The following is a 12444-nucleotide window of genomic DNA, read 5'->3' on the forward strand; positions in this document are numbered from 1 at the left end:
ACAGGCCCAGAGATGGGAAGGCATCTGCTCAGGGGGATTACGGCAAATGCAGCAAGGCCTCTGGGGAGGTGCGAGGTGGGCTGGGAGGTTAAGGAAGGCTCGCTTCATGGAAGTGGAGGATTTTAGAGGGCTGATGAGCAAGGAGTCACAGGCTTGGAAGCATTGGAAGCCCGTCTCTGCCACGGGCAGTGGAGGGAGCCATGGTCACCTACTAGGGACTGAGCCTTAGTTTTCTCCTCTGCAAATGGGGATGAAGAGAGGAGGCCTGGCACAGGATCATAAGCCACTTAGAGGTGGTATCTCAGAGGCTGCATAGTTGAATCTCTTCCTTTTGGAGATGGAGAGACTGAGGCCCAGAGGAGCTCCCAGGCTCCTAGGTTCTGGACTGAATTGGACCTTAGAGTGTGTTTAGTAGAAGGAATGTAAGCAGGATGCAAGACCAGAGCTTCTGACTGTAAACCTAGTGGGTTTTTTCCACTGTCCCATTTGTGAAGTCTGGAGTCCACGAAGGAGGCAGGGGAGATACATATATATATATATATATATATATATATATATATATAATATGTATATATGTGTATATGGAGAGAGTAACACAAGTGGGAAAAAACCCATAAGATTTCTTTTAATTCTCAAGGAAGGGAGTAAGCCCAGGAGTTGGGGTCCCTGGAAGGGTTGGGGGAGAGGGTCAGTTGCCATGTACAAGAGTGACAAAGAGACTGAGGGAACTCAAGGCGAGAACACCGGTCATCACCGCTCGGACCAGCAGCGCTGTCCAGCTGCCCAAGGAGAAGAGGTGGACAAAAGCCCTGGGAGGAAGGAAGAGTGAGGGAGAATGGAGTCTCCTCCTGTCCCCTCCTTGGAGGCAGACCCCACCCGGCCTCCCCTAATGGGTTACACCCCTCACTCACTCCAGGATGAAGGCTTTGTAGACACTGATGCCCAGGAGGACAGTCAGTGGGGGGCGGAAGTTTCGTGGCAGGTCATATCGAGTGAACATCCACACTAGGGCAGAGACTGCAATGTAGTGGACCTAGGGTCAGAGGTTGAAGGTCAGTCAAGAGACAGGGGTCCACAGGGCAAGGGTGGCGGCAGGGTGAGGCAGTGTGTGGGGGGGGGGTTGTCGGGTCACAGTTACCAGGCTGATGTTGGAATCAATGCTCATCTGGATGTATTTCCAATCGAACTCGATGCCCCGGGCCCCGACCCAGAGAGGGATACAGCTAGAAGAGAGGAGACAGGGGCTGGTGGCTCGGGCCAGCCTGGGGAGCTGGGAGTCTACTCTTCTCTGCCCCATCCCCAGTGGCCCCAAGACAGGGGTCCTGCACAACCTACACACCGGGACATGATGAGCTCTGCCGTGGCCCAGCCCAGGGCTGCCACCATAACCTTGTACTCGCCTTTCCCCGCGTTCCGAGACATGACGAGGTGGAGGCCCACAAGGTCACCCAGGTCCACGGTTGCCTTCATGAATTCCTGGTAGATGGGATAATTCCCAGAGTTTAGAACTGGAAGAGGCCTCAGAGATCACCCAGCTGAAACGCCGCATTTCTCAGAGGGGGGACCTGATCTCTTCAAGATCACAGAGCCAGTCAAGCTAAGCCAGAATCTAAACCCAGGTCCAGCTCCTAATCCAACACAGTGCTCTTTGCCCGCTCCCTCCCACCTGGCAGTCCCCGGCTCTGCCTCCCCACCTCTGCCTCCCCCCAGTGCCGCGTCTTGCCTCCCCATCATCTCCCAGGAGCCACTCACCCCTATGAAATCGTAGATACCAGCTCCACCTTCCCATGTGGGGAAGAAGGTTGCGAGAAACAGCATCTGGGGGACAGAGGGAGGGCTTAGAGGGGTGCAAGGAGGGGCCAGGGCAAGGCCAGCCTGCTGACTTCTCTCTCACCTTGCACAGCTGCACGAAGAGATAGGTGGCTCCTGCCTGCACACATTTCCAGAAAGCGTTGTACTCTGACCTGAGTGCGGGAGGGATTCCTGCAGGTGAGAGCCAGGACCAAGAAGCGCGGACCCCTCCCCACCCTGCAGCCCAGGCGGCCCTCACTACTCACAGCCCACTGCACTTGTACGTGATGAAGTAGGGGAAGTAGGCCAAGGCAAAACAGTTCCCAAAGTGGAACAGGGTCATGGTGGGCCTTTGGCCGGCCTTCGTGGCACCTGTGCTGGCCAAGAACGGACAAAGCTCCCTCAGCCCTCCAGGTATCCCTCTGCCTTCCCCCCACCCCCACCTTCTCTGGCAGTCAGATGGAGACCCTTCTTTTAGGGTTCCCAGGAAGGTGGGCCTTCAGCCCCTTGGAGACCCTAGCCTCTGGCCACTGCTCTTCAGTTCCCTTTGAGACTTAGAGGGACTCAGGTGTCCTGACCCCAGCCTCCAAAGGGGTGTAGGGGTCCAACTCCCAACCTCTACCCTCCAAGGGGCCCCAGGTAGCCTGTCCCCAACCTCCACTCACCCACCAAGGGACACATGCATCCTGTCCTCCGTCTCCATCCCCCCCTAAAGGGACACAGGTTTCCTTCCCCTGCCTCTATGCTCCAAGGGGCCACAGAGGCCCAGCCCCCAGCCTCTATTCCCCAAAAAGAGCCTGGCATCCACTCCTGCCCCTGGCCTCCACCTTCCAACCCACCTCCTACCTCCCCAAGGAGAGCCAGGTGTCCAGCCCTGCCCCCTGGGTCTCCCCCTCCAGAGAACCAGGTGCCCAGCCCTGCCCCCTTGCCTGCGCCCCTCCCCCCGAGCCAGGTGTCCAGCCCTGCCCCCCCCCCGCTCGCGACACCTCCCCCCCCCGAACCAGGTGTCCAGCCCTGCCTCCCTGCCTGAGCCCCTCCCCTCAGTCAGGTGTCCAGCCCTGCCTCCTGCCACCCCGACTCCAGGAGAGCCAAATGTCCAGTCCTGGACGCTGCACTCTCCGGATCTCTCCGAGTGCCCCACGGGCCACGAGCGGCCCTGACTCACCCGCCGCTCCTCTAGGACTTCCTGCGCACGCGCCAAACTCAATCGACCTTTTCCCCCTCTGCGCACAGCAGGCCGGGAATAGTAGTTCTCCGCCTCAAACCCCCTAAGCACACGTGACGTCGGCGCCCGCGTCGTGGGGGCGGAGTCATCCGGGATGGGGGCGGAGTCAGCCGGGATAGCTGAGGCGCGCGGGGCGGGGCCATACTGCGGATGCTCCACGTGGTCGAACTCTGAGAATCTCCCCCACCTCTTCCGACACCCGTGCTCCTGTCTTCCTCACCGCCTCCTGGAGCCTACCCCTACTCGTGCGACCCCCACCCCCATTTCCACCCCATGCAAGACCTATATACACGCAGAGACACGTGCACAGGCAGACCCAGGACTGAGAGAAAAAGGCAGGGACACCCAGGCGCGGAGAAGGGAAGGCAATATAGACCGGGCACACACGAGCCCAGACGGGCAAGATGCCCAGACACACAAGCAAAGACGTGCACAAGCTGATAATGCACAGAGACTGAGACGACGCAGAAGACATTGATGCTATATAGACAGGCGACACAGGTACAGGCAAGATAAGTGACACACAGAGACACACAAAAACACAGACACCCCCCCACACCCACACACAGGCACATGTATAGACAGGTAAAAGAGACCCACAGGGAGGCAAGTAGGACGCAGATAGATGCACAGACAGGCATGATAGAGACAGATACAGAGACACTTTACACAGAATAGTGAAGCAAGACACACAGGCCTGGGCGTGTGTATAGACAGGCAAAACACAGACACGTGCAGAGACAGACAAGACAGAGACAGAAATACATATGCGCACACACAGACGGGAAAGACACCCCGACAACCATAGGCGGAGGTGACCACACACACTGCGGCATACAGAGCCGCCAGAGGTAGCTTCCTATCGGGTGCTGAGATGTTTATTGGACATGTTGGCACTATCTCTCGGGTACCCTCATGTGGAGTCGCCCCTGAGGGAAGGAGCGGGGAGGAGCGGTGCTGGAAGGGCAGGGAGTAGTTCTCAGGAGGAGATACGTACACACACAGACACACACACAACGGACACGGTGACCCCCGACCCCAAGCACAGCCCGGGAAGTGGTGGGTGTGAGTGTTGGCAGGACAGGGACAGCTGATGGAGATGCTCGCATTGGGGGTGGAGGGGAGGGGGCGACCCCGGCGGACCACACCAGAATGAGGTCCCGGCGGTGAGGGGAAGGAGCACACTGTGCCCTGCGTGGGTAGACTCAGAAGCGGGGCTCCCCTCCCCCTCACTTCTCTTTGCTGTTCATATGACTCATAAGATCGACCACCCGGTGGCTGTAACCGTATTCGTTGTCATACCTGGGGTGGGGGGCACGGTCCGCGTCGGTGGGATGGGATCAAGGATTCCCTCCACCTCTACAGGGACCCACCCCGACCTCCCTTACTTTTCCCAGCTCACCAGGAGATAAGTTTGACAAAGTTGTCATTGAGAGATATGCCGGCCTTGGCATCAAATATAGATGAATGAGGGTTTCCGATGATGTCAGAAGAGACCACCTAGTGAACAGGGAGTCATTTGAACGAAGGAGGCAAGGATAAGGAATGAGAATGCACCCACCCCTCACTGCAAATGGATCTTTCTTTCTGGGAGTGGGGGGCTCATGCTCAGCGACAGTTCATGCTGCCCCCCACCCCCCACTCCAGGCACCCACAGCCCCAAGTCCCCACCTCATCCTCGGTGTAGCTGAGGATACCAGCCATCTGCCCCCTGGATGCTTTCTTCATAGCCTCCTTAATGGTATCATAATTGGCTGGGCGACTTAGCCGGCATGTGAGGTCCACGACAGAGACGTCAGGGACTGGGACCCTGAATGCCATCCCTGTTATTTTCCTGAACACACCATAGGCAGGAGAAAGGATCAGAACAACTCAGGGATCCATGATGTTGGCCTCTACCCTTGCTTCCCCCCACACCCCTTTTAGTGTCCTCAGTGCCATTCAGCTCCCCCACCCCAGATCTTCAGATTACTGTTCCCACTACTTCCTTCTTGTTACCCCCATTCTCAAAGGAAGACAGGAACCCAGGCTTCATACCCGTCAAGTTCAGGGATGACTTTTCCTACAGCTTTGGCAGCACCAGTGGTGGCTGGGATAATGTTCTGGTGGGCACCTCTGCCATCCCGCCACGACTTGACTGAGGGACCATCCACAGTCTTCTGTGTTGCTGTGTAAGAATGAACTGTGGTCTGGGGGGAGAGGAGGGAGATGAAACCTTAATGTTCATTCCAGTTTACTCCAGCTTGGATTTCTTCCCTTCCCACAGTATTGGAGGGAGAGAGAGAGAGAGAGAGAGAGAGAGAGAGAGAGAGAGAGAGAGAGAGAGAGAGAGAGAGAGAGAGAGGGAGAGAGAGAGACAGAGACAGAGACAGTCAGAGAGACAGACACAGACAGAGACACAGAGAGAGAGAGAGAGAGAGACAGATACAGAGAGATAGAGTTAGATTTCAGGAAGGCCCTGTCACTCTCAACCACCTCCATCTCTACATTCTTCCCTCTCATTCCATATGATCCCACATTACCCTTTCCACTTGATGCTTACCATAAGTCCCTCCACTATCCCAAAATTATCATGGATGACCTTGGCTATGGGGGCCAGGCAATTGGTGGTACAGGAGGCATTACTAGAACAGAGAAGGATGAAGTAGAGTGGGATGGGGAAAGACATCAGAATCTATGGCTTCGACAAAACTAAATATGGGTGGAGAATGGCTAATTCTTGCATGTAAACGTAAGAGGATGTTATTACCTCACAAGAAATGATGACTGTGAAGAGTTCAGAGAAACATGAGAGGATTTATACAAACTGATGCAAAAATGTGCCCAGTAAGCAGAATCAGAAAAACCATATGTATATATATATATATATATATGTATATATATGTATATATATGTGTATATATATATATACATATATATGTATATATATGTGTATATATATACACACATACACACACACATATATACATATATATATATGTATATATATATGTATATATATGTGTATATATATATATACATATATATATGTATATATATGTGTATATATATACACACATACACACACACATATATACATATATATATACATATATACATACATATATATATATGTATATATACATAGAAAGAGCTTCTCTTGGACAAATGAAACTGAACATGGATTATAATGACCCCAAAGAAGTAGATGAAAGTATATCTTTGTCCCTCTTTTGCAGAGGTGAGGAGCTAAAGGTAGGGAATATTATATATAGTGTTAGACTAGGTTGATATATTGGTTAGTTGTGCTCAGCTTTTTCTTTTGCTCTTCATTTTTTTTTTCTTGGTTACAAGGAACGGATCACTCAGGGAAAGGGATATGTTCAGAAATGAAGATGATGTTGAAACAAAATGTATCAATAGAAATAAAATCTTCAAAAGCAGCAAAGGGGAACACCTTTAGGGGATGGCTCAAGATACCAAGGTCAGAAGGACCACATCAGAAGCATAGCCACTGGAAGAGCCCCACCCAGATCACCCAGTTACCTGACAACAGTCATGTTGTTGGGGTTATAGGTGTTCTCATTAACACCCATGACAAACATGGGAGCATCAGGGGATGGAGCAGAGATCACCACTCGACGAGCTCCAGCCTTGATGTGGGCCTAGTGGAGAGGCCAGTATAATTATCATGCCCACATTCCAGAGGACCCCCCCCCACCTCGACACCTGGTTCTGAGCCCCCTCATTTACTCCACGTGCCCTTTTTCTCACCGAGGCTTTTTCTGTTGTGAGGTTCAATCCAGTGGATTCTACCACGTACAGGGCTCCAGCAGTCTTCCAGGGGATTTCTTCAGGTTGCGTGCTAGGGGAAGGGGAGGAGAATATTCCATGAACCCCTGGTTCCACCCTCCCCCTCCAATACCATTAATTTTCTTTCTTTGATTACCCTATTACTTCTCTTGCCAGTTCCCTTGGTGGGAGCCATGAAGGATCAATCAAACCCCCCACCCAAGTTACACACACCATTTTGAGATGCCTTTCTTTCCCTTCCTTCAAAAATCTAGCTCAACTCATTCCTGCTTAGAAGCTTCCCCGGTTAACTGTACTGCAGTCAGCAGTTAAGCATACTAGAATTAAAATCAGAAAGTCCTGAGTTTCGAATCCTGCCTCGTACACTTGCTAATCGGGTGGACCCCTGGGGCAAATCACTTAACCTGAGTCTCAGGTATCCATCTGTAAAATGGAGATAATTACAGCTAATGTCTTCCCCTCTGCATGCATGTTGTATGTACCTATTTATGCCCATAGGCAGCTATGTGGTGCAGTGCATACAGTGTCAGGCCTGAAATCAGGAAGGCTCATCTTCTGAGTTCAAATGTTGCCCCAGACACTTCCTAGCTGTGTGACCCTGGGCAAGTCATTTCACCTTGTTGGCTTTAGTTTATTGTTCAGTCATTTTCATCCATCTCTGACTCTTCATGACTCCATTTGAGGGTTTTTTTTTGGCAAAGACACTGGAAGGATTGGCCATTTCCTTCTCCAGCTCATTTTACAGATTAGGAAATAGAGGCAGACAAGGTTAAGTGACTTGCCCAGGGTCACACAGCTAGTAAGTATCTGAAGCCAGATTGGAACTCAGGAAGATGAATCTTCCTGACTCCAGGCCCAGCACTTTATCCACTATGGTCCCACCAAATGGGCTGGCATGGTTACCTGGAACACAGCAAGTACTTAATAAAAACGCTTGTTGATTCATTGATTAGCCTGTGTTCCATTGGCAGTACAGGGGAATGATCATTTCTGTCATTTATAGGCCATTGAGGTTGAAAAGAACATTCGGGCTCATCTAAGATCTCTAAGATCTTTGACTTGGCTAAGAATTAGACGCTACAGGTTGAAATTCTAGAGGGTCAGATTTTTGACTCGATGTAAGAATACTCTTTGAAACAGTGAAGGGAGTCTAAGAGTGCAACGGGCTGCCTTGGGAGATGTGGGGTGCCCCTTTCAACAGGGGACCTTGTGTTGGCTATATTGCAGAAAGGATCTCAGGTGGATATTGGTTAGACTCAGGGGCCATGCAGGTCCCTTTTCACCCTTAAATGGTGTGAGTAATAGATCCAGTCTCTTCATTTGAACTTAAGAGGACCAGGGATCCAGTGGTTTGCCAAAGATCACACAGAGAGTCATAGCTGAGCTGGGATTCCTGGGGAGTCCAGTGCTGACAGGTTTCTAAAAGTTGTTTGTGATCTCTACTAAACTATAGACCCCTTGAGGCTGTGTCTTTGTTTTAGCTGTCCGTCGTTCTGTATTCCAGGAAAGCTCTTCAGGTGGTAAACTTGGTAACTGGCTCTGATTTTCCCACACCTATCTTCCTACTTTGCTCCCATTCAAATCTTCCTGTGGCTAGCCCCAGAGAAAATGTCTTACCACTGGAAGACACGAATCTCCTGTTTGTTTACCACCAACTTTCCGTCCTTAACTTCAACAGAACCGAAGAATGGACCATGAGTAGAGTCATACTTGAACATATATTCCTTAGGGAAAGAGAAGGATAATGTGTGTTGGGGAGGAGGAGAGGCAATGCTGAGGGCAGGGGGAAGCATCCTCAGGAGACCTCACTCCCATGCATGGCAGGTGAGACTTGGGGCTTCCTCCTTCTTCCTGTTCCCAGGACCTTTCCTTACCATGTAGTTGACGTCGATGAATGGATCATTCACTGCGACAACTTTTATTCCTTTCTCTATGCAGGCTCGCAGCACCAGACGCCCAATACGTCCGAATCTGATGCAGGATGAAAGAATCAGATGTGATCAGGAGCCCTCCACCCACCAATCCCTATCAAAATTATCAGGGTGTGTGTGTGTGTGTGTGTGTGTGTGTGTGTGTGTGTGTAGGGGATTAAAATGTAAAGGATTAAGGAAGGTTGACTAAGAAAGGGCATTGGAAGTGGTTGGGGGTTGGGGGAACCTGGAAATGGTGCTCTTGGTTTTAGGAAGAAAGAAATTCAGGAAGATTTTTTAGGGTGTGGAATGATAGGAGGAGTGGGGGAAGAGGAAGATGGGTTTATATATACTACAATTTTCCTCTTATACTCCACTCAGAAGGGAACTCTCAGGGAAGCCTGAGGTCATGTGGTTTCAGTATGGAGGGAGCAAATCAGAAAGGAAGATTTACCCATTGATGCCCACTGTTAACCCAGAACTTCCGCGTATTACTCTGGGAGACGCTTGGCCATGGGATCCAGTCTTGCCTGAAACTGATGCTGCATTTGTTTCTGATTCTGTTTGCTGTGATTTGCCACCTGGTCATTTTGGATGAGATGAGGGGGAGACAGACAGACAGACAGACACACACACACACACACACACACAGAAAAGACAGAAACCTTCATTAGGTTGCTCTTTATGGACAGAACTCACTTCCACATTATGAGAAGGGATACAACAAACACAAAAAATAATTTCAGCCTTGGAAGAACAAACAAACTGGTTGAAGTGACCAGTTAGACAGACGTGAAAGAGAGTGCCAGCTAATGTGATGTCACTTCATACTTGTAGTTGGCATTCTTGGTGACAAACTGTTTTTTCTCTCTTGATATCACCAAATACAAAATTATGTGGTCAAGTTCAAATAGCACATAAATGCTGGATGGTATAGAATTGAGCACTATATCCTGGAGAAGAGGAACTTTAATCCCATGTAACAAATAGTATTTTTAAAGTAAAAAAAAAAAAGAAAAAAGGGAAAAAGTCAGTATAACATCAATACGTTGAAAAAATTCTAAAAAACATGTGCAATGTGCAACACTTGTGAACCTCCCACCTCTACAAAGGGGTGGGTGGGAGTATCTTCTCATATCTCCTCTCATGAGCCATCCTTGTTTATAACTTTGCAACATTCAATTTGAGGTGGTGGTGGTAATGGTGGTGGTGGTGGTGGGTTGGTTTTTTCCATTTACATCATCGTAGTTATTTAATATATTGCTCTCTTGGCTCTCCTTTTTTTTTTTCCTCAAAGGCTCCAGAAACTGGGAGCCCACCTCCTCTTTTTTAAAAAAATTTTTTTTTATTAATTTATTTTGATTTATCAACAATCACTTCCATATGCTTTTGAGTTGAAAATTTTTCTCCCCCTTCCTCCCCCCCCCACCCTCCCAAGACGGCACACAATCTGATGTAGGCTTTACCTTTACATACCCATTAAACATATTTTCACATTAGTGAAGCTGTAAGTAAAAATTAAAACCAATAGGAGGAACCATCAGAAAGATGAAACAAAACTCAACAGAAGGTAAAAATAAGTGATAGCAATTCAACTTCCATAGTTCTTTCTTTGGATGTGGACAGCATTTTCCATCCTGAGGCCTCTGGAGATGTCTTAGATCCTCATAATGCTGAGAAGGGTTCAGTTTAACAATCCTAGTTATTGCATAACATGGCTGTTATTGTGTACAAAGTCCTCCTGGTTCTGCTCACTTCACTCAGCATCAGACCATATAAGTCTTTCCAGGTTTTTCTGAAGTCAGCCTGTCCATCATTTCTTACAGCACAATAGTATTCCATTACATTCATATCCCACAACTTGCTCAGCCATTCCCCAATGGATGGGCATCCTCTCAATTTCCAATTCTTTTTGGCTCTCCTTACTTCACTCAGCATCAGTTCACATAGATCTTTCCATGCTTCTCCACGTTCACTTGGCATTATTTCTTACAGCACAGTAATATTATTCTATTACATCACCACCATTTTTTTAGCCTTCTCCCAATCGATGATCATTTACTTTGTTTCCAATTCTTTGTTATCATAAAAAAATGCTGCTAGAAATTTTAGTGCATGTGGGGATTTTCTTTTTACCATTGACCTCTTTGCTGCTTAAGCCCAGTAATGGAATTTCTGAGTCAAAGCATATGGACGTTTTAGTAATTAATTCCAAATTGTAGTCATTTACTTTCAAGGGTTGGTGAAAAGGAATCAGAAAGACAATTATTATGGTGGGGAAGGTGGAACAAAATTGTGTGAAGGAAACGTGAGCAGATTAACTGGGCTTTTAACAGGGGGAATGGATGTGGAAGAAACCAAAGTGATTAATATATGAATGTTAGAGTGACACCAAAGTTTTGGAAGGGTAGAGAAAAATATGAGGACTAGAGAGCTTGGAGGGCTTTGTTTTGTGTGATAAGACAAAGAGGTCAAGTCTTGCAAAGGCCAGTTTAATAGAATTATTCCTTTGTGCATTGAAAAGAGCAATGGATGTGGGATCAGAAGACTTGGCCTCAAATTCTGGAGCAGCTGGTTGATTCCTCCGGGTGCCTGTTTGTGAAATGAGGGGTCTAGATGCTCTGGATGACATTGAAGATTTCATTCTCACCATTCCTTTTAAACTTCCACAATCCTAATGAACCCAAGGCTCTGACAGGAGGATGGTATTGAAGGGAAAAGATAGAGATGCGGACTGGAACTCAGGAGCCCTGAGATGGGACTTTGTCTCTGCTAGTCTTAATATGAAACATCTGATAGATATAGCCTGAGGTGTCTCAGTGTCAATAAGTGTTAATACGCAATGATAATAATTTTCTAGTGATGGCAATTCAATAGTTACTGGTGACTATGAGTGTTTTTATCCTTTTCAGAAAAGTTTAGTGGTCTTTCTCTCTGGGTTTCCTATTCCCCCAAATAGGGGCAATTGTTATCCCTTTCCTCTACCTCCTGGCTCTGGGAGTGGAACTTCAAGGAACAAGTTAAGAAGCCTTTTCATGGGAAGGACTCAATCCAGAAACTACATTCCCCCTCCCTCCTCACCCCCAAACCAGGCTCCTGGAAAGCAGGACTACCCCAGGGCCTAGAAGATGAGTACCATGGACAGCAGAGAAGAAGCACTAGGAAGGATAGTTGCTAGGGTTAGGAATGCAATCCCAGCCTTTGCTGGTGGAGGACCAGAGTGCCATTATTATAACTGTGCTAAGAAGGGAAGGATTCTATCCAGTTCTGGCTGTCAACTTTAGTATCTTCAAAATCTTTCCAGATAAGGAGCCTAGCTAGGCTAACGCCCGTTGTGGGGAACATGGGCTGATGCCTTTCTGTTCCCCCCAATTTCCTCAACACCTCTTACGCAGAGGGGAAAGAGGCCATCTCAACCCCTTCGTTTTACAGATGAGGAGACTAAGGCCTAGGGAGGAAGTTAAGTGACTTTACTTTGGATCAGCATCAGAGAGGTAGACTGTGAACACCACAGAGCCTATGATTCCACAGTCAGAGTTTTCTTCTCGCTGTATTAGCATCTCCTCTCTCTCTCCCTCTCCCTCTGCTCTCTCTCTTTCTCTCTCTCTCTGTCTCTGTCGCTCTCTGTCTCCGAACTTCCCCTTCCCTCCATCCCTTTCTTTACACACATCCCTTTCTCCAAATTTCAGCTTCCCTTGAAGCCCCACTCCCGTCCTAATTACGAGA

General features: G+C 48.7%; 2 protein-coding genes across 8 annotated transcripts in view; both read right to left on the bottom strand.

Moving 5' to 3' along the window:
* Positions 1-605: 605 nt before the first annotated feature.
* On the bottom strand, positions 606-3052 carry TMEM147 (transmembrane protein 147). 2 transcript variants are annotated; one of them, XM_020977707.2, is made up of 8 exons: positions 2957-3052; positions 2058-2168; positions 1895-1964; positions 1753-1818; positions 1340-1476; positions 1139-1223; positions 912-1033; positions 606-809 (listed from the first exon to the last, which is right to left on the bottom strand). In XM_020977707.2, exons 2-8 carry the CDS (start codon positions 2132-2134, stop codon positions 689-691), a joined length of 678 nt encoding a protein of 225 aa, XP_020833366.1. In that variant the 5' UTR covers positions 2135-2168; positions 2957-3052; the 3' UTR covers positions 606-688. The 2 variants fall into 2 exon arrangements, with proteins under 2 accessions (XP_020833366.1, XP_020833358.1); XM_020977699.2 differs by having other exon boundaries at positions 2058-2163; positions 2957-3043.
* A 264-nt stretch (positions 3053-3316) lies between these two features.
* Positions 3317-12444, bottom strand: part of GAPDHS (glyceraldehyde-3-phosphate dehydrogenase, spermatogenic) — a 101764-nt gene continuing 92636 nt past the window's right edge. For 3 of the 6 annotated variants that reach the window (XM_078146346.1, XM_078146347.1, XM_020977434.2), the window contains 10 exons: positions 9173-9299; positions 8683-8779; positions 8426-8532; positions 6770-6860; positions 6542-6660; positions 5559-5640; positions 5054-5205; positions 4688-4850; positions 4419-4516; positions 3325-4318 (listed from right to left, as the gene is read on the bottom strand). In XM_078146346.1, the coding sequence (XP_078002472.1) occupies positions 4246-4318; positions 4419-4516; positions 4688-4850; positions 5054-5205; positions 5559-5640; positions 6542-6660; positions 6770-6860; positions 8426-8532; positions 8683-8779; positions 9173-9299 (1109 nt within the window). In that variant the 3' untranslated portion in view covers positions 3325-4245. Of the gene's footprint in view, positions 4319-4418; positions 4517-4687; positions 4851-5053; positions 5206-5558; positions 5641-6541; positions 6661-6769; positions 6861-8425; positions 8533-8682; positions 8780-9172; positions 9300-12444 lie in introns of all 6 variants that reach the window. The other 3 variants (XM_078146350.1, XM_078146349.1, XM_078146348.1) reach the window with 2 other exon arrangements.

The sequence above is a fragment of the Phascolarctos cinereus genome, unplaced genomic scaffold, assembly GCF_003287225.1.
Source record: "Phascolarctos cinereus isolate Bilbo 61053 unplaced genomic scaffold, phaCin_HiC Scaffold_726;HRSCAF=1367, whole genome shotgun sequence".
NCBI classification, from domain to species: domain Eukaryota; kingdom Metazoa; phylum Chordata; class Mammalia; order Diprotodontia; family Phascolarctidae; genus Phascolarctos; species Phascolarctos cinereus.